At 44.0% G+C, this 21,669-nt stretch overlaps 1 protein-coding gene across 5 annotated transcripts in view; it reads left to right on the forward strand.

Annotated features, from left to right (window-relative positions):
* The first annotated feature begins 5,457 nt into the window (after nt 1–5,457).
* LOC147034400 (mannosyl-oligosaccharide 1,2-alpha-mannosidase IA-like) overlaps nt 5,458–21,669 on the forward strand; it is a 106,507-nt gene continuing 90,295 nt past the window's right edge. Inside the window, exons 1-2 of one of the 5 annotated variants that reach the window (XM_085882342.1) lie at nt 5,458–6,673; nt 8,492–8,648. In XM_085882342.1, the coding sequence (XP_085738468.1) occupies nt 6,191–6,673; nt 8,492–8,648 (640 nt within the window). In that variant the 5' untranslated portion in view covers nt 5,458–6,190. The remainder of the gene's footprint in view (nt 6,674–8,491; nt 8,649–21,669) is intronic. The other 4 variants (XM_085882344.1, XM_085882355.1, XM_085882346.1 and 1 more) reach the window with 4 other exon arrangements.

Consider the following 21,669-nt stretch of genomic DNA (forward strand, 5'->3'; position numbering starts at 1 on the left):
AGAAAATTCCTGTTTTTATGGAGGTCATAAAGGACACAAACAACAGGCACGAATAACTAATGTAATGTTAAGTAAGGTGGTGTAAAACACACTGGTGGTAAATTTCTTAATCAACATCAATGGTGGTAATCTGGTAAACTTTCCAATTTTTTTTTTAAATAACCTTGAAAAGCTTTATTTTATTTCAATTGAATTATATACTTGAACACTGTGGAATACAAATCGCCTTTTTGGCACTTTCAAAACCCTTCTGTTTAACAGTACTTGGCCAAAATATTACGGCATTTTACGTCATCACGACTAATCAAATTTGCCACTTGCAGACCTTGCAAATGTCCTTGTTTCTCAAGACTGCGTGGGATAATGTGTTCTATGAAGTTTTGGTTACATCTCAGGAAGGATGTATGTGCCATGCAAAGAGTTCTGCATGGAGCAACGAGATTGATTCCTGGGCTAGCTCAACTTAGCTATGAGGAATGGCTAAATCAGACTGGATTTTATTAATTACAAAAGAGGTAATTATGGGGGGGGGAATCTAAGAGGGATGTTGAACATATAATAAAATACCATATCTTTCATGCCATAAAGGCACGTAGGGTTGCCGAAGTTGTTTCGTTGGCAAGGAGTACAGTCCTGGACGGGTTGCCATTCCCATGCTGGATACCCCAAATGGTTATTACCCCAGTAGTACACTGGTACTCACTTCGCCAACCTCGGAAGGATGACAGGCTGACTCAACCCCACCTGGTGTTAATTCAATGGTAAAAAGGGGCTTGAATTCAGGACCCTAAGGTCCCAAGCCAGCAACCTTAACTGCTAAGACAACACCAGGCTGATGTTTAACATAGTGAAGCTGATGTTTGACATAATAAGACAAAACAAGTGCAGAAGAGTTTTTCAGCAGAATGGACAGTGACAAGAAGAGTTTGGACGACATTAAGGCAAGGGTCTTTCACTCATAGGGTAGCTAATGTATGGAATGGTCACCCTGGAGCAGTGGTGGCAGCTGAAACAGTGGAAGAGGTGGATAGGTACATGGAAGCATTGAGGATAGATGGATACATGGATATCCTACTATATGAAATGCTAGCGGGTATTCCCGCCCTCCAGGCGGGGTTCCCTTCTCGGCCAACTGGTCTGCCACAATGGAAAAATAAGAAGACAAATGAGAAATCCCTAAACAAAATTTCAAAATATTTTTTTAAAACCTCAGAAACGAAAAATCTGTTGGGGAAGCCCCCCCCCCACTCCCCTTTACGATTATCACCTGTATACATGCCACAGTGCAAGTGATTTACTCACCACTGCTGCATCCAGAGGGGATTCTTAGCCACGGCACTAAATATATTTGCCCCACCTCCCCTCCCCACCCCCTAGGCTGCTCCCAAAGGGAGTGGGTGTTTCTGGCTGACAGAAATGCGTGGGCATGATGGGATGGATGGCATTCTCCTGTGTCAAACTTCTGTGGGTTTCATTTGAAATGGTTCCTGGACGATGGCCATTGTCAGCTCGCCGATTTGAGGCCTCCCGGATTGTAATTTGTCATTCGCCGACCCATTTTCTTCAAACTTTTTCATTCAAGTGTTACTTAAGCTCCTATGTGGTGCATCCTTTCTGTAATGAGCAGAGAATTTTCTTCTCACCAGATGTTTTTGGACTTCTACTCTACTAGCCAGAGCACACAGTTTACCTTTTCTTCTACTTTTGCCATTTTCAATCTGTTTCAGCATCTGAAATTAAATTTTAAAAAAGCATCAACAGCATTAACATTAACAAAACTTCATGAAAAGCTTACATATGCTGTTTGCAGTTTCCTTCTATAATTTGTTTTTTAAGTTGCACAAGGACTTCATAAACACACTGGAGATTCCAGTTAAAAAGGATTTCTGGCTTTAGTTGTAATATGTCAATGACAGAACCGCTCATTGCTAAGAGCAGCTGTGTTGACTGCTACTTCCATTTACGAGTCAGCCGAAATAGGCTTTAGAAGTAGTTTTTTTGACAATGCCAGCACACCCCATGGGGAGGGAATTTATCTACAGAAGTGTATCTGGCTCACTGGCCATCTCTTTTGAAAGATTCCTTTTTATCGAAAAAAGGGGGAAAAACAAACAAACATTTAAACAAAGCTAAGCATGTGTATTCCAGCCCCAATACCAAAGTACATGGTCAAACAAATACAGTACTCATGTACAGTGGCCCAAAGGCAAAGGGTCATGGTCATACTAAACTACATATCCCAGCCCACAGGCCCAAAATGGATCGCCATACCATAAACGTTTTTGTTTGGAGACCACTGGCTGTCAACTGCATGAAGTGGATTCCTCCCAGAAAATGAGCTGGGAAGCTGTCTATTGCAGTCTTATAACAAACCAGCAGAGGTCACCTTGTGCGATTGGGCAATAGGATTCTAACGGTATGCACGATGACGGGGTTACTACTCCTGGGGATGATTATATTGATGGACAGACAGGCAGATAGAAAATACAAATTGTAGATATCTATACCTATACAAGGCAAAAGTGTATATATATCTCTCTCTCTCTCTCTCTCTCTCTCTCTCTCTCTCTCTCTCTCTCTCTCTCTCTCTCTCTCTCTCTCACTCTCTCTCACTCTCTCTCTCTCTCTCTCTCTCTCTCTCTCTCTCTCTCTCTCTCTCTCTCTCTCTCTCTCTCTCTCTCTCTCTCTCTCTCTCTCTGCACGGCCACATCTTTTAAATTACAAACTCCAAACTTGGGGTACAAATACAACTTTGTGTGGGGGGTAACATAGGCTGTGTGGTTGCGGCCTTACGCAGAGTGTGGGGGGTGGGAGAGGGGGCAAAGTCTAAGTAAATGTGTAGTGCCATCTGGTGGTGGTGGGAGAGGGTGTTACAATTTCCTTTTTTACCTGGGCAACGCTGACGTTAAAGCACTCTTCGCATGGGTAAATTTGTCCTTCCCGTCTCTCCCCCCCCCCAACCCCCCACCCACACTGACAAGCCCTCAGTCAAAACTTGCTGTTACTGTTCAAACACCATTGCATCGGTAAATTAATCCCCACTATTACATAGCAAGGTAGCGTAGAGTTTTGCCTACCTGGGGTGGGGCAGGAGAGCTCTGTGGACTGACAAGGGGGCAGGAGAGCTGGCAAGGAGGGGGAGGGTGGTGTGTTGAATGGTTTAAAACGGTGAGTTGAGGTGATGCCGGTTTGGGTTTATATAAAACGAGAAAGCACCTTCCCGTCCCATGCCCGCAAAGCCTGTCCGCATCCGCTTTGGGGAAAAACAAAATTAGGCGGGGTAAGGAGCGAGGAGGGCGACATTGGTAATGGGATATTCATCACAACACACTAAGAGGAAGATCAAAATAAAAATGCAAAATGGAAAGCCGTTTGTATTCAGACAGCTTCTTCTTCTTCTTCTTCTTCTTCTTCTTCTTCTTCTTCTTCTTCTTCTTCTTCAGACACAAATTGAAAGAGATCCAATCAGCCAATCAATTAATCAATCTTTGTGATTTGCTACAAAGTGTTATTTATTCACGTTTCTCTTCCCACGCAATGCCGGGTAAATCTGCTGGTATAGAAATAAGAAGACTATTTGTAATACTGCCAACCACCAGGTGGCGCTATACGATACATATTTACACAGAGAGAGAGAGAGAGAGAGAGAGAGAGAGAGAGAGAGAGAGAGAGAGAGAGAGAGAGAGAGAGAGAGAGAGAGAGAGAGAGAGAGAGAGAGAAAACGAGAGAGAGAGAGAGAGAGAGAATTGGGGTCTTCCCCACCCTGAATCCCCTACCCTGTAGGTTTAAAAATGTTTTCTTGCTTTACATTTGCCAAGAGGGTTCCAACGGGACGCAATATGATGGGGTTACAACCGGTGGGGCGATTCTATCGAGGGACAGACAAACAGATTGAAAATACAACTTTTTATATAATTATATTGAACCAAAGTGCCATCACAGCACATTCTGCAAGGTTCTTGAGCAATATTGGGTGGGGGCCATTCATCCACGCAATTTTGTGACCTTTTTTTTTTGTATACCTTGTCGAGGCTCGTATGAGAGCTAACACACAACTCACATCAAGGGGGCATGAGACAAGAGGGGTGGGAGTGGGAGGGACAAAACAGTGGGGAACAGACACATCAGGAGATATGTGGACAGGAGAGGGATGGGACGGGGAACATGGGGAAGAGAAGATGGACATTACGGGGACTTTCATGAAGGAAAGCAGGGGAATTGAAGGAAGTGGGCTTGAGTGGATTATCGGGGGTAGAAAAGATCGAGGATTTGGATGGGGGATGATAAGAGGTGGTGGTGAACAGCTGTTTTGAAGGCCTGGAGGGAAGAATGGGAATGAATCGAGTGAGGGAGTTTATTCCAAAGGCGGGGAAAAAGAGGAATGAAAGAGTGAAGGTGAGCAGTGATTAGTGATTTTGGTAGTTTTACCAGAAGGGGGTTGTTGGCGGACCTTGAGCACACTGTGGAAATGTGGTGGGGACAAATTACAGAGAGAGCAGGGGGGGGGGCAAGGCTGGAGAGGAGACAGTAGAAGACAGAAAGACCACCGACCAACCTGCGGTGATTGAGTGAGAGGCCCAAAGACTCAGCTTCATTGCGGGAGATGCCGATGATCCTAAATGCCCTGGTTTCGACAGCGTGAAGCCGAGAAAGGTGGGAGGCAGGAACACCAGCCCAGAGGGGAGAGCAGTACTCCATCAGGCTACGGACAAAAGCTTTGTAAGTGGTAAGTGGACCTGTTATACAGTTTATGTCGAGGACGCGGTTGAAGCCAGGAAATAAAAGATTGTAGTTGAAACTTGAAATGCAACTTCCAGCTTTAGTTGCAGTGTGTGAAAGAACCAAAACCACCCAATGAGAAAAAGCAGTGTCAGGTGTTTATACACAGGGTTAGTCTGCTTTCGCAGGCTTTGGAAGCCTTTTTTTGCCAATGCCAGCTCATCACTTGGAAGCGCACTGCACGCTGATTAAGACGGGTTAACAAGAAATGCCTCCGTGGATGGATTCCCTGGCTGGCGCACGACTGGCAACGTGTCAAACAGCTCGGTGATTTCCCACAACGAGCCAACAGTGACTAAAGAGTCTTTACGCACAGCTATTGATGACGTCACAAGTGCACACACAAATGCCCAAAAAAAACAAATTATACACCACAATTAATATGCTATATCTAGCCAAAGAGCTAGTTAACGTACGTCATTTAAAGAACGTTTAATTTACAGCTCTCCGTGTCTGCCTGTTGTAAACGCTTTGAACGACTTTTGGATCAGGAGGAAGAAGAAGCACGAATTGGTTGAGTGAGATGATGATGAAGAAGAAGAATGTGTATTGCAGGGCCGGAGGAAGAAGAACAAGATTCAGTTGAGAGATGATGAAGAAGAAGATCTTTATTGCAGGGACCAGAGGAAGAAGAAGCAAGATTCGGTAGAGAGATTATGAAGAAGAAGAATCTGTATTGCAGTGACCGGAGGAAGAAGAAGCACGAATCGGTTGAGTGAGATGATGATGATGAAGAAGAAGAAGAAGAAGAAGAATCTGTATTCCACGAACCGGAGGAGGGGGTTGTGAATGACACGGTTGAGAGATTAGACTCCGAAGAAGAAGAAGAAGAGGAGGAGGAAAGGTTGCGTGAGGCGTGCGAGTGAGGAAGAGGAAGCGCCGATTTCGACTCGTGTCGAACCCTGACTGAGGAACGCCAAGAGAGAAAGGCGCGCGCGATATTCACGGGGACCGGTGGCCGTCCCATCACGCCGGCCACCCGTGCCCATCGATCGAGCCAGTCACCCGTGCCCATCGTCTCCATCCACGATCGTTCGGTCGAGTCTCGTTTCCGGGCATGGAGCTGAGGGGACATCAGGCAAGGAAGAAACAGCTCGTTTTTTTTTTTTTTTCCTGAACCCTTAACCCCCTCCGTGCCGAAACCTGTCATCATCTTCCTCGTCCGTCGTCGTCATCATCATCATCAACGTCATCACTTGTCATGCCCGGAAATTCTCCCTCAACCTTCGCCCGTTCCTCCTCTTCCTTGATCTTCATTCCTCGGCTCTAAAAGGATTCCTCAATCCGCTCTCTTCAAATTCCTCTTTCATTCCCGGGTTTTTCGGATCCATCCTCGTGCGTCGTTCTCCTTTGGATCGTTCGCTCGAGCCTCGTCCACTTCCGGTCTCGGTGGTCCGTCTCAGCCTGCACCATGTCCTTCCCTCGACCCACGCTTCGACTGTCCGAGAAGTTCGTGCTCCTGCTCATCGTGAGCGCCTTCGTCACCTTGTGCTTCGGCGCGATCTTCTTCCTGCCGGACTCTCGGCAAGGCTCGCAGGCTCGCGGCTCCACACCGCCATCGTCGGCGGGTCCAGTCCGCCAGGAGGTTCCCGTCGAGCTGCTGAACAAGGTGCAAAGCTCGGGGAAAGCATCGCCCGGTGATCGTGAACTCGCCGTTCGGCGCTTGCAGGACGAGCACGACCGGGTCTTGGACGAAGCCAAGAAGATACTGCAAAAGAGCAAAGAGGGAATTCTGAACGACATTTTAACTGCGAGAAACAAGGTCGTGGAGAACAACCGCGACGTCGGCGCGAGACCTCGGCTGCCCAACGTCCCCCTGCCGAAGATCATCGGGGCCACTGGGGGAGAACCACGGGACCCAGAGACTCGGGAGCGCAGAGCGAAAGTCAAACAGGTGAGACTGAGGGTCTGTATATACCTGGTGTTGGCTTAATGGTCTGTGTGGTGGGCTTGGGATCGTATGATCCTGAGTTCAAATCCCCCTCAGCTGTTGAATTAATACCAGGTGGGGTTGACTCTGCCTGTCATCCTTCTGAGGTTGGTGAAATGATTGCCAGCTTGCTGGTATCCTGTGTCGGAGTGGCGACCCGTCCAGGATTGTATCCAACAGCCAAGGAGACTGCTTCGGCAGCACCAACCCTCTGCAGAAAGTGTGGTCCCAATGAATGGATGGATGGAAGGGTGGATGGAGGGTCTGTATGACACGAAGGACTGGATCCTAGACGAGACTCTTAATGAACAGTGTGAGAGACATTTACACCAGCGGGTGGACAGGTGAACTTACCTGAAATTTTAAAAAAGGAAAGGGGGGGGGCTGGGGAGACTAGAAACATCATGAATTGGGTTAAGAGGTAAGTTAAAAAATAGGATTTTGGAGGTTTGGCAGGGAAAGGGATGAAAGATCGATGGTTATAATGGTGAAGGTAACGAGGCGAGGGATTTTTGTGAGCTGCAGGAAAGGTGGGGGAGTTGGGGAGGAAATGAGGCAGAGTTGGTCTTCGAATGGAGTGAATATCTAGTGTATGTGCACTCACCTTCATTTAAAAGCGAGCACACATTCAATGGAAAGGATATTCATTTGATTTGAAGACCAGTTCAATCATTCCATTTCCTTCGTGCCAAAGAGCTTCCATATGTTGTTGAATTTGGTGCTTTGAATCTTCCTCGTAACTGATTAACCAGGTTTGATGCCTGGTGGCTTTTCACCCTTAACAATGCCTCCCCAAACAGGTGAGCTTAGGTATATAATGATAACAATAAACAATATAGGTTTGGGTGTGATGTAACATGACGTAATTTCATAATTAATGAGCACTTGGCCGTGCCTCCTCAAGTCCTCGACTAGGTCTCACGGAATAAATGTACATGTTAATTGTAAGCACATTTTGATCCCGTAAGCAGAATTGTCATCTTTATCGTGATTGCCCATCGTAGCCAAGGACGGACGTTCACACGTGACCTGCGAATGTACGTTTGCTTATTGCGCACGAGCTGCTGAACGAGATAACCACACTTGGAGATAACAAGTAGTGTAACCCGATGTCGATGGATATCCGAGAAGACCAGACCACTTGCTGTCCTCAGTTTTCGGCAGGAATTTTGTAATTTGATCCGAGTGCCGGCACGAACTCTACTCCTCTTCATGAGAGATACATTGTGATCTCTAACATCCACCATCAGCAGCACTGACCAATGGGTCTTTCTGCGCAGTGTCCTGATGGATGGCACACACATTGATGTGTGGCCCTGCATGCGAAACACTGAGATGACGGTTATGTCACTGGGTCGAGATTCGAACCCAGGCTAGATATCTCACAGGAGAGTGTGCACAGCATACCTCTCGACCCAAGGTCATCTTGCCAGCCGAGACACAAATGTAAGACTGTTATTTGTGCGTACAAAGTCTGCTTGAGGGAGAGGACATCGGAACCGGAATGAGACTTGGACAGACAGACGCCATACTTTTATTTATATAGATGTCCGATAGGAGCGTGTGGACTAGCGCACTTACCATTGACCTGTCTAGTGTCGAGTGTCTTATCTGCTAGCATTAGCTGGTGTACATTGAAGGTCCCATTATCTATTCCTTGTCATGAGATTTTTTTTGACAACATTGACCTTGCAACAAGAGAGAAAGAGAATAATGAATCATAATTAATGCTGATGTTTGTATTCATTCTTGTTGTTACTCTCTTGATCTTATCCCAATTAGATGATGCAGCATGCTTGGAGCAGCTACCGGTCTTTTGCATGGGGGGCGAACGAGCTGAAACCAGTCTCCAAAAAGAGCCACAGCACCAACATATTTGGTACGGGGTGTGGAGTGAGGGACAAGGTGTATGTGTGCTTGGATGGAATGACTGTGGGAGGTGAGAATCTGTCCTGACAGGTACATGTCTTCACCAACAACTCTGTTTACAATTGTGCCTTTCCATAATTTTATTGCATTTCATGAATGTTTGCTATCCCCACCTAAGATGATGTGTGTGTGTGTGTATGTATGTGTATATATATATATATATATATATATATATATATATATATATATATATATATATATATATATATATATATATATATATATATATATATATATATATATATATATATATATATATATATATATATATATATATATAGTCTTTCCTCTCCCCTGTAAAGAACCTGACACCATTTAAAATGCCCCTCTGTACACACATTATATTTTAACACAACACTACCTCCTCGTATTGTTTTTATTCCACTTACTGTCCTTGCATGTAGGATCCTCCAATATCACTTGTGATATATATTTGTATATTTATTCAGTGTTATTCTTACGACAACCCTATCCATGCTAAGTCTTCTTGGCTCTCTACAGTTATGACTGCTGCTCCTTTTGTGCCAAAGATGTCATCCCTTTTCAAAATTCCTGCCAAAATGTCGTCCAAAGATGCAAATAATAGACTCGTTATCACCTGCAACCTGAACACGTTCAAAATTCCTGCCTAAATTGGCCCCGGTTGAATGTCGGGCCTGGCCACCAGCCTGTCACAACACTTGGGCCAAAACCTTCCCTTCGGCCGACCCCAAACAAGGTGGGTGGAACCGTGCCTGTTTAAGTATCATTTGTGGGAAGTACAGCTCCTCGGGGGGGAAGAAGAGAGGAGAAAGGCCCCTCTTCTATGTCCTGTTGCATAATCACATGTCGGTTCAGTTAAATTAAATTCAATTTCCTCGAGCTGTGATTGGCAATTGCCATGCGGATACAAAGCGGTCACAAGTCTGTGTAGGCAAATCAACTCGAGAGCAAGAGGCATCAAAAGCATCTCTTAATGTACATTGGTTTCAAAACTCCACATTTCCTATAAATGATGGTGTTGTCCAAAAAAATGAATATCACCTTGCGTTGAGGGATCCAGCATATTATCAAAATCACAAATGTGCAACCGAGGAGGTAGTTAAAAGAGGCAAAAGCACAGCTTGTATATTTTGACCACAGAGTGGCCTTCACTTGAGGGTGGTGGCAGTTAAATTTGCAATTTTACAAATTCTACACATTTTGAGTGTGCAGTCTCCCAATGATAAGTTATAATTTGGCGTATTCATCCATCCATCCATTGGGACCATACTCTGTGCAGAGCGTTGGTGCTGCCTCAGCAGTCTCCTTGGCTATTGGACACAAACCTGGACGGGTCGCCACTCCGACACAGGATACCAGCAAGCTGGCACTCATTTTTGCCGACCTTGGAAGGATAACGGGCAGAGTCAACCCCACCTGGTATTAATTCAACAGCCGAGTGGGATTTGAACTCAGGATTCTAGGATCCCAAGCCCACCACCCCAACCATTAAGCCAACACCAGGCATCGTACTCATCATCTGTCATCGTATTCATAGTTCTACAAATAAAATGATTTCTTCAAATTGCAATTGGGTTTGCATCCTTTCAAACACAGCGATTGATGCTCATGGGGGAGTAGAACAACAGAATGGGGCGAAGTGAAAACTGGGATGACGGCAAACAGAAGCGCCAAAGCACAAGGAGAGGAGTTGCATTAAAAGGGTAGGAACAGGGTCTCTCTCAGCAGGTGCAGCAAACACTAGTAGTAGAAATGGGAGACCTTGCGTCATGAGTTAATTTATTTATTTAAAGTTTGTCGGTTCAATGGAGGAGCTGTTCCATGCCGATGGACGTGAGACAACACTGAATTTGGCATTATAGATAAACACAACCGGTGACTTTTTTTGTGAAGAGGGTGACATAACTTTTCATTCTGGGTGCCGGTGATGCAATATTGTAATGTTGCTTTTCTCTCTGCAGTCAGTGGGATAATTAAATAGAAATCCACTTCTCTCAAACCTCCATGCCACTTCCCCCATGGGGTTTGTACAGGCTCTATCCTCTAAGTCTAAATGCTAAACGTCAAACGAGAAAGCAGCACATATAAGTTTTTTTTTTTTAAGTCTTTGGTATGGCTCGGCCAAAGTCAGAATCAAACTGGTGACTTTCCAGACTCAGAGCAGACGTTCTAACCCCAATGACACCAAGTCTGATTATGGTGACCATTTTTAAAATCCTGTTCTCCTTATCCTTTCAGGTTTACAACTGAATATTTGAATACACTATTAAAATTGGCACATAATTATTACAGTGCAGTGATCTTCCAGCTGACAACCCCAGAGGAGGATGATGAGAAGCAGCCTTCATCAAGTGAGGAGCAAGCTACATCATGGATGTCAGCACAGGACTTCAGACTTGTCATCAAACAGCTTGATGATACAGATGGCAATGCAGCAGTATGATACCGACCTCATAAACAGTGCAGTTTTTTGTTTTCTTTCTAAAACTTATCATGACCGTTGTTGAAGATGTCCAGAGGAAGCGAGGCTTCACACAAACGAAGCTCATTTCCTTCATCCAGAAGAAATGTCTTCCAGAAGCTCCACTAACACCAGCCTCAAGGTGCTGACTTGCCTTTTTCTAGAGATGTTCACTAACTGTCTCATTTCTGAAGTTTTTTGTTTTTTTTCTTGGTGTATCTGGAACTGAACCTGTATTTCCCATGAGACGAAATTCAATGAAGTTTACGAATCGCAAGTTAATTAGGTTGCCAGAAACCACAACTTGCTGTGCTGTATTGTAATATTTTTTTTATTATTTTATTATTTATGTGCTACAGCAAGTACTAACGTCGGCGATTGATTGCAATATACATACTGTTCCACAAATTCCATGAATAGGGCCTTAAATAACACCCAAATGTGCCTTTATTTTGAGCTCTTGCAATAATACAAGCAAGGTATTACTTACTCCATCTACACCTCACTATCCGAAAACATGGACCATCTTCTATCTTCTCATCCAAACTCTCTCTTCCTCTTATGTGGTGACTTAAATTGTCATCACGCCAGTTGGCTAGGTGTGGGTACCTCTCACCTGCCATGGCACCTCTGCAAAAGCTTTCTGCGACTCATTGGGACTGACTCAATCGGTCAACTTCCCGACCCGGATCTCAACGAATGGTACTCCATCTCTTCTGGATCTGATTCTGACAAATTTCCCAGACAATATCTGCTGCTCTTCCTTCGCTCCAATTGGTTCTTCTGACCACGTCCTTGTTAAAGTGGACATCTCTCTGGCTGTTATCAGAGAACCACCTCACCGCCGTCGAGTCTGGCATTTCACTCAAGCCGACTGGCAAGGTCTCCGAGCAGCCATCAAACTTACAGACTGGTCTCCTATCACTACTTTCTCAAACATCAACTCATCCTGGGAATTCTTTCAAAGAAACTTACTCTCCCTCATGCACAGATTTATCCCCTCTCGTGTTCAGTTGTCCTACCCTTCCTCCCGCCCTTGGTTTACTGAAGCTTGTGGCGAGGCAGTTGTCCTGAAACAACTTGCCTTTGCCTCATGGAAAGCAAACCCAACTGAGGGCAATCTCAATTCTTTCCACAAAGCTCGGAACAAGTGTGTATCTACCCTCAGGAGAGCCAGAAAACAACATCTTTCTCATCTAAAGTCTGAACTCTCAAACCTCTCTCCCTCCTCAAAATCCTGGTGGCGTTTAATCAAATCTGTTTCTGGTGTATGTTCCCCCTCCATCCCCTCCCTTACCTCAAATGGCCGCACTGCTGATTCCACACGTGATAAAGCTGAATGTCTAAACTCGGTGTTTGCAGCTAAATCTTGTGTCCTAAACCCATCACTATCTCTACCCACTTTACCCAGTCGCACCCAACTGTCCCTGGACTCTGTATCTTTTTCTTCTGACAAAGTGGAGAGCTTGCTTTCAAACCTCGAGTCAGATTCTGCAACCGGTCCAGACGGCATCAGCCCACGTGTCCTCAAAGCCTGCTCTTCTGCTCTTGCTCACCCTCTCTCTGTTCTATTCACCCTCTCATTTGCCCAAGGTCATCTGCCATCTGCTTGGAAATCTGCTAACATCACTGCCCTGCATAAAAAGGTGCAAAAACAGATCCCTGCAACTACAGACCAATCAGCCTTCTCCCAATCATCAGCAGGGTTATGGAATCCATCATCGCTTCAGACATGAAATCCTTCCTCTTCTCCAATGGCTTGATTTCCAATCATCAATTTGGTTTCAGACAAGGTCACTCTACCCTGGATATGCTGCTTCTGCTCTCCCATCAATGGATAGAGGTCCTCAATGCCAGACAGGAAATCCGAGCCGTATCCCTGGACATATCACGTGCTTTTGACACAGTCTGGCACCCTGCCCTACTCACCAAACTCTCTTCCCATGGTATTCAAGGCCATCTCCACTCATGGCTCGCAGACTTCCTCTCCTGTCGCAGTCAACGTGTGGCCCTAAATGGAGTTCTTTCATCCCCTCTTCCTGTGCAGGCTGGAGTTCCTCAAGGTAGCGTTCTGGGCCCTGTTCTTTTTCTGGTTTTCATCAATGATCTCTCCGACTCTCTGGAAAATCCTCTATTTCTCTTTGCCGACGACTCCACCCTCTGCCGTACCATCTGTCATCCCTCAGACCGGCAAGCAGCAGCTTCTTCGCTCACTGCAGATCTGGATAAAATCACAAACTGGTCCAACACGTGGAACATGTCTTTCAATCCAGACAAATCTCACACTCTCACTATGTCTCTTCGAAAGGACCATTTAGAAAACCCCCCATCCACTTTCTGAACAATCCTCTGGAAGAAGTCTTTTCTTTCAAGCTTCTGGGTCTCACTATCTGCCATGACCTTTCCTGGGAAAGTCACATTTCCAACCTCGCCTCAAAAGCCAGTCGCCGACTGGGAATCCTCCGTCGTGCAAAGTCCTTCCTCGGCCCTCTTGAGCTCCTGACCACTTACAAAGCTTTTGTCCGTAGCATGATGGAGTACTGCTCTCCCCTCTGGGCTGGTGCTCCTGCCTCCCACCTTTCTCGGCTTCACGCTGTCGAAACCAGGGCATTTAAGATCATCGGCATCTCCCGCAATGAAGCTGAGTCTTTGGGCCTCTCACTCAATCACCGCAGGTTGGTCGGTGGTCTTTCTGTCTTCTACCGACTCCTCTCCAGCCTTGCCCCCCCCTGCTCTCTCTCTGCGATTTGTCCCCACCACATTTCCACAGGGCGCTCAAGGTCCGCCAACAACCCCCTTCTGGTAAAACTACCAAAATCACGAATCACTGCTCATCTTCACTCTTTCATTCCTCTTTTTTCCCGCCTTTGGAATAAACTTCCTCACTCTATTCTTTCCCATTCTTCCCTCCAGGCTTTCAAAACAGCTGTTCACCACCACCTCTTATCTTCCCCCATCCAAATCCTCGATCTTTTCTACCCCCGATAATCCACCCAAGCCCACTTCCTTCAATTCCCCTGCTTTCCTTCCTGAAAGTCCCTGTAATGTCCATCTTCTCTTCACCATGTTCCCCATCCCATCCCCATCCCTCTCCCTTCCACAATTCACCTAATGTGTCTGTTCCCCACTGTTTTGTCCCTTCCACTCCCACCCCTCTTGTCTCATGCCTCCTTGCTGTGAGTTGTGTGTTAGCTCTCATACGAGCCTCGACCAAGGTATACAAAAAAAAAAAAGGTGGAGAAGATGTGTTTATTGATGAAGAAGAAGAAAAAGAACCACCATTCCATTCACATCTTCAGACGCATAGGCCTGCCAAGGCAGTTTTTTTTTTTTTTTTGGCTAGGGGCAGAATTCCTAGATGGGTCGCCACTCCGACGTAGGGTACTCAGCTCATTCTTTCCAGTCATTTTGCCAACCTCGGAAGATTGACAGGCTGAGTCAACCCCATCTGGTGTTATTTTAATGACGTGACTGGCAAAAACTCAGGACCCTAAGATCTTGAGCCAGACACCTTAACCACAAAGCCAACACCAGACTCCTGTTATTTGGGCAAATCAGTAAATACATGACAAAAATCTGAAGCTGGGTGCAGGTTCTGATTATATTTACCTCACTAATGCACTGCCAAACACAGGGTTCATGGCGGGGAACAAACCCTGTCTGAGATACTGTAAAACTGAGCCTTCCACTTCATGGAAAATCTGCAACCCTAAATGGAGCCAACTGCAGTGTAGTGCACAGCTATAGTGTGTTCGCTATGACTGTTCAAATCATTATCTTCTCAGATAATTATGAACCATCATAATATTGTAAGTGTTTGAACTTTATGGCACTTACGGAATGAGAACAGGCATTGACAATGATCCTGTGATTATTATTATTAATTACTGCAGTACTAATATTGCTGTTATTATTATTATTATTATTACTAGTCACAACTTATAAACTATACATCCCCTGTTGTCGAACACAACTTCGAGCTCATGAGCTGCATAAGTTGTACGTTGTGTTCTCTCGATATTATATGTCACTGTGGTTCATATGTTAACTTCAGACAAACTGATAGCCACTCTTCAAAGGGCAGTTTTATTATTTGACTCTTCTTGTTGAGATGATGCAACGCTTGCGTGATCCCTCATTAGACTTTGCCCATGCACAATGTCCTTTGGATCCCGCAGGCTAGATCGTTTGCGATTTTAGCAGCGATTGTCCATTATTCTCTTCGTATTTTTGGATATCTACGATTTGTAGTACAAGTCATAGTCAGCTGAAAACCAAATGATTTGTGGCCACAGTCTGCCACAGGGCACATGTAAAAATGAAATGACGGATTTTGTGTTTTTCCTGTTTTGAGAGAGAATAGATTCAATGATGAGTAGCCATTTTAGACTTAGTCAAGTGTACAGGATGCATGATGGGTTATCTCATTTTTTTTGATGAATGAGGCTTAAATTGCACGAGGCCATTTTTCCCCGATTGCAACTCTGAATGATTTCACTGGTCTTTGTGCCACTCCTAATTTGCTACCTTGAATAATTTCCCATGTCCTTCTTAATCAAGTTTAAGTTGAAACAGAAAATAATGACGTTTTAGCGAATCGGCGGTGGGGAGAGAGGCAGAGCTTGGCTTGCACGTCCAAACTTCCGCATCATGTTAGAAAGTGAATTATTTATCGGAAATTGAACCGATTGCATTTAATTATTCTTTTCCCCTGATGCAGAATGAAAAGCTAAATACAAAGGTTCCACAGTCATCAAAATGATGTCAAAACAAAATGTAATGCCCCTCTGTCCTATTGAGCATTGTATGTCGGTTCCATTGGACGAGCGGAGCTCAGCTTACTTACCCATTAGCTCGACAGCTTCGCATTCGTATGTGATTATATGTATATATATATACACACACACACGAGGTCCATCTAAAAAGTAACGGGACTGAGCCTGTTGTGTGCTCCACTTACACAACTTGAATGAACGGGTTGCGTCACAGTCTTTCACAACATTCCAGCAATATATATGATTGGTGATGGTTGACTGCGCTCATTGTGTGATTTTTTTACAGGTCGTGCTTTACACGTTGTTTAGTCTGAGTCGTCGTGCTATGAGTCGTGAGCAGAGAGCCAATCTGAAGTTTCTTGCCAAACTTGGCAAAACACTTTCCGAATCCTTCGCAATGCTGCGGTGAGTCTACGGAGAAGAAACTGTCACATACACATGCATTTGAATGGCACAAGAGGTTCAAAGAGGGACGGGAGGACTTTGAAGACGATCCACGGTCTGGAAGACCTTCAACAAGCAGAACGGCATACAACATCGAGTGTGTGAAGCAGATGGTACGCGCAGATCATCGACTCATGGTGCTGATGATTGCTGAGGAACTTTCCATCAACGAGGACACTGTCTGGAGCATCATCACTGAAGATCTCGAAATGCACAAGATGTGTGCAAAGATGGTCCTAAAGAACAGCAAAGAGTCACTGTCTGTCAAGACATTATCGAGCGCCTCGAGGACGATCCAGACTTGCTCGGGAGAGTCATTATGCTGTATCACGTGATTGGGTTTTCGTATATCATGAGTCGCCCGCTAGGGGTGGCAGGAATGTACATCAGGACGCGCAATAAAGCGGAGTTGCTGCTAACACTCTTGCTTCTCGTGTTCCACTGCACCTCGTACACCACAGTCATTACTTGCGATAAATCGTGGATATTTGAATACAATCCGGAGACCAAACAGAGTCATCAGTGGAAAAGTCCAGCATCACCAAGACCAAAGAAAGCAAGGATCTCGAAGGTCAAGGTGATGCTCATTGCGTTTTTTGACATCAAGGGCATCGTCCACTTCGAGTGGTCAAACAGTGAATCAGGGTCAAACAGTCAAACACCACAGGGTCAAACAGTGAATCAATACGTGTACAAGGACATCCTCCGGCGCCACATGAGATCAGTTGGGGCAAGAGGAAGGATTTGTGGGAGAACAACGCCTGGGTGCTCCACCATGACAATGCCCCTGCTCACAGTGCCCTGAGCATCCAACAGTTTCTGGCAGAGAGAAATGTGCCAACTCTGGAGCAACCCCTGTATTCGCCAGACTTGGCCCCTTGTGATTATTTCCTATTTCCCAAGCTCAAGGGGGTGATCAAAGGGACCCAATTTCCTGATGTGGAGGCCATCAAAAGGGCTGTGACGACGGAGTTCCAGATGATTCCAGAAGAAGCCTTCCGGGGTACATCGAAGCGTGGAAGAAGAGGATGGAAAAGAGTGTGAGACTGGAGGGAAACTATTTTGAAGGGGACAAGCTGTGATTTCAATATATTTTTTTGGAATAAAATTTCTGTGAAGTCAGTCCCGTTACTTTTTAGACAGACCGTGTGTGTGTGTGTGTGTGTGTGTGTGTGTGTGTGTGTGTGTGTGTGTGTGTGTGTGTGTGTGTGTGTGTATGTATATGTATATACACACACACACACACACACTTCTTTGTCTTCGATTCTTCCTCAGAAATAATGCTGCAAAAGAAGAGAAGTTTACTCAGCAGATGTACATCTCCATCCAAGCAAACAAAGCATGCACTGAAGAAACAGATAGACATCAAATTGCTCTCATATATGCGCAAAGAGATCTCATTAGAATAAAGATGGACATCAGACTGCTCGACAACATGAGATTGAGGAGAAACTGACCTCAAACAAGGAAAATCAGGCCATTTGGCTCAACATTGCCATGGTGCATTCTCTGGTTCGTTTTTGCTGCAGATTTAAACATCAATCTTCTTGATGGTTTACTAAACTCGAAGTATAATCAATATACGTGTATTGGGTGTGTGTATGTATATATATATATATATATATATATGTATATATATATAAATATATATATATATATATATATATATTTATATATGTATATATATATATATGTATATATGTATATATGTATATATGTATATATATATATATATATATATATATATATATATATATATATATATATATATATATATGCATGTACGTTTTCTTCTTATTTTGCACCACAGCTACTGAAGCAGGTTATTGGCTAGTGTTACAATCCTGGAAGGGTCACCACTCCAACACAGGATACTCGACTGAGGGTGCAGGAATTTAATTTGTTCAGAGTTCTGGCAAAAACGTGCCTACTCTTCACTGGGCTTCACAAAAGACACCGTGGGATCTTTAATGTTCATCAACTAATGCCAGCTGAGGAATCATCCAGTTTAACATCCATCTGAGGAACACATTGAATTGCCTTCCATGCGAAACCCCAGGATAAGAGTTTGTAGCTGGGCTGAGATTCAAACCCAGGCTAAACAGCTCAGAGGTGAGTGTATTTTGTACATGCATGTACGTACATTGTATATTTGGGATGACAGAGTAGCCTGGAGGTATATTTAGAAGCAGGAGTTCACATAACTGGTACTCGTGTACTCATGCGCGGGAAAAAAACAAACTTACTGCGTACTTCATAGATGTTCAGAAAGCTCAAAAGCATACTAGCACAACAGAGGCTTTCGATGGAAGGTTTTCTCAGCTAGTGTTGCTAATATTGTTCTGTGATAATTCTGATAATTGATATACTGTGATTTCAAAATGAAGTTTATAAATGATAACATTGGTATTTACAAGTTATATTGTAGGTTTATGACTTATAAGATTAACAAAAAGAAAAAAATCAATCAAAGGAGAACACGTGAGCAAGGAGGAAGAAGAGGAGGTTCAGGAACATCCAGAACGAAAAGAAGAGCGGCTTGCGAGTGTCTCGTCTGGAGCGGACTTTCTGAGAGAGTGCTGACAGAAGAGTAAGATGCCTACGAAAGCGAGAGGCACTTTAAAAATTGGAGTGGTGCGCAGGAAAGCAGACGGGCTCGCTTGAAGCTGATGGGTTTTTTGGGTTTTATTTCATGAGTGCCAAACTATTTCTGCTGGTACTCATTGGAGAACCAAATTAAAAAAATTGTGTGAACCCCTGTTTATATATCAAAGATAGTCTTCAAAGTCTGCTGCAGACTGAGCATCCTCCATCATGTTAAATCATTCTTTGGAGAATGCAAACTTCTCACGGAAGGCCTATGTCCATAGTTCAGTGGAATAGGCAGTTTGCAATGATGTTACGTCTCTCCGGGATATGAAGCCCATCCTCCATTATTGGAGATGAACAGACGTAACGGTGAAGCCACCCTGGAAGATACACGATGGCATTTTCCAAGTACTTTGACGACTTACCCCAGGTTGCAAAACACTGATACAGTAAAAGCTGTGTTATCCGGCACTTTACAAAGTGGCACATTCTACCAAACGGCATGTGAGGGATCTCCAATAAGTTGTTTACACATAACCACACAGCTGACTCACTGATTACCCCATCAAAGCAGAAAGAAAAAGAAAAAGAAAAACACCATACAGAGTCGACCCAGCCTCAGCTGTGAAATGAGGCTTTTTTTTCTTGACAACATTTTATCGCAGCCTCATGGTTCAAGAGCCGCATCCAACAGTTGTAAATCCACACCACTCGAGATGCCACCAAAATATCAGGCATTTACTTCCTTGCTTTTGAAAACCCATCTGTAACGTTTCCTGAGTCGAGGTTCAACATACCAAAAAAACAGGAACATGGATTGTCGCCATGACACATCTGGCTCTCTCCTCCCAAAGACCAATCATACAGTCCCAAATCTTGGGAAGAACATGTCTGTGAAAACTCTGGGGAGGAAGTTCTCCTTCCAAAGTATCATGGATTCTGTTAGCCCGTCAAGTAGTAATGGTGGGAAGAGGAGTAGGAAGAGGATTATCTCACAATCCAACAGAAGATTGACATGTGAAGGGGATTGAAGAAGGGAGAAAATAGAAGTGCAATGATGCGTGAGCGAGTATAACGTCAGATTGCCAGGAGAACAAAAGTGTGCATCACGATCCAATAAATCTCCAGTATGGTGACGCATGCAATTGACGATAATCCACTTCAAAGTTTAATCGAAAGCTAAATTAAAGAGTGGTGTGAAATGGACCGTGTTATGACTGACTCCGAAATAATTGACAGTGTTGTTAATCCACCGATGAAAGTTGAACAAGAAGAAGACGACTCAGAAGAAGAAGACTTCAACTGCACATATCACTTTGGCTAATGCTGAGGTGTATTCCATTACCAATCGGCTTGTGGAGTGCTCGCCAAGTGCCTTTAGCACTCAAGCAAGCACTTCAATGAAACGGTGATAAGGAATGGCTGGTTTGGTAAGCCATAGCAAGCTGATCAATTGGTAATGGAATACACCTCTGATATAGGTCTTGAGATGCTTGTGAAGTTTGCTCAAAGACAGCTTACAGCACCCAGAACATGTTGCAGCTAAACCTCGTAGAAGAACATATCATGATGAAGAGGTAAGAAACAATAGAGCATTCTGACTTTTGGAAATGGTTCAAGAAAGCCTCTGGAGTTTGACAAGATGACAAGCCTGAGAAAGTGGATGTTGACACTTTTTATCATCCATCAACTTCAAAAGACTAGTTTATGTTTTATAATACAGGTGCATTATTATCTTTCCAAAACGAAGTTTTTGCAAGATATGTTAGTCAGCTTGTATGTTTTTGTTTTTTTTTGTCTGTAATCACGTATAAAAAATTCTGCAGAGCACAGTTATCATTGGAAATTTTTGTAACTTCGCATATCAGAGGCCTATAGAGGTCGCTTTCAGCGCATAAAATTTTGAAGGTCAAAGGTCAAGGTCACTTTGTCGCAAATCAGGGGAGTCCACGAAACCCTTATTTTTTGAGTAATTTTTATCGGATCATCTTCAAACTTCATGGGAATATAGTTCATGGTCTGGCGCTCTGCTGATTAATTTTTGGTGGTGATTGGCCTTGACCTTCATGGTTAGTGCCTGAGGTCAAACATATTTGACCCCAAGGTCAAATTTTCAAGTTTTAGGAACCATATCATGTAGTACCTCAAATTGAACACCTCGATGAGTGCTTTCTAGATATGTCAAGCTTGAGACATTATGACGTCATTTGGTGACGTTATGAGGCAAACGCATATTTTTCATGGTTACTCTGTAGAACGATTCTCATCGGAATCTCTCGTAGGCAGATATTCCTCAAGGAGTCGCTCCTGGTGGATAGCAGCTCTGTTCACCTCAGTGTGACCTTGAAGAAGTCACACGTGGTCACCTTTTGGCAAGATAAAGGTCACCCTGCAGGTGACATTGGTTTATTTATTGTTTTGTATTATTCATTGGTAATTACCTTTATCCTATACTGTAATAATGTTGTTATTTTGTTGATTTTTCACAGGCAAAGTTTAATAAGTTGCTCTTTTGTAACATTTCAATAACTGGCATATTTGATTAACCGGCAGGGGAAAAGTCCCATGAGTGCTGGATAATACAGCTTTTACTGGATCTTGAGAAAATAGCTCTCTGTTATGGTCTAGATCCCTATTGCTTGGAGAAACTCTATTTGGCAGAGACTGTGCAGTTGTGGCCTAGCATTGAGTATCCAGCTAACATGAATTATCTGGTTAATAAAAAATACTTTTGTCTTCAATATAAAGCAACAATAAAAAAATCTATATAAATATTTTCA

Source organism: Eptatretus burgeri, chromosome 1 (genome assembly GCF_056783735.1).
Source record: "Eptatretus burgeri isolate ZD-2024b chromosome 1, Ebu_testis_v1, whole genome shotgun sequence".
Lineage (NCBI taxonomy): Eukaryota > Metazoa > Chordata > Myxini > Myxiniformes > Myxinidae > Eptatretus > Eptatretus burgeri.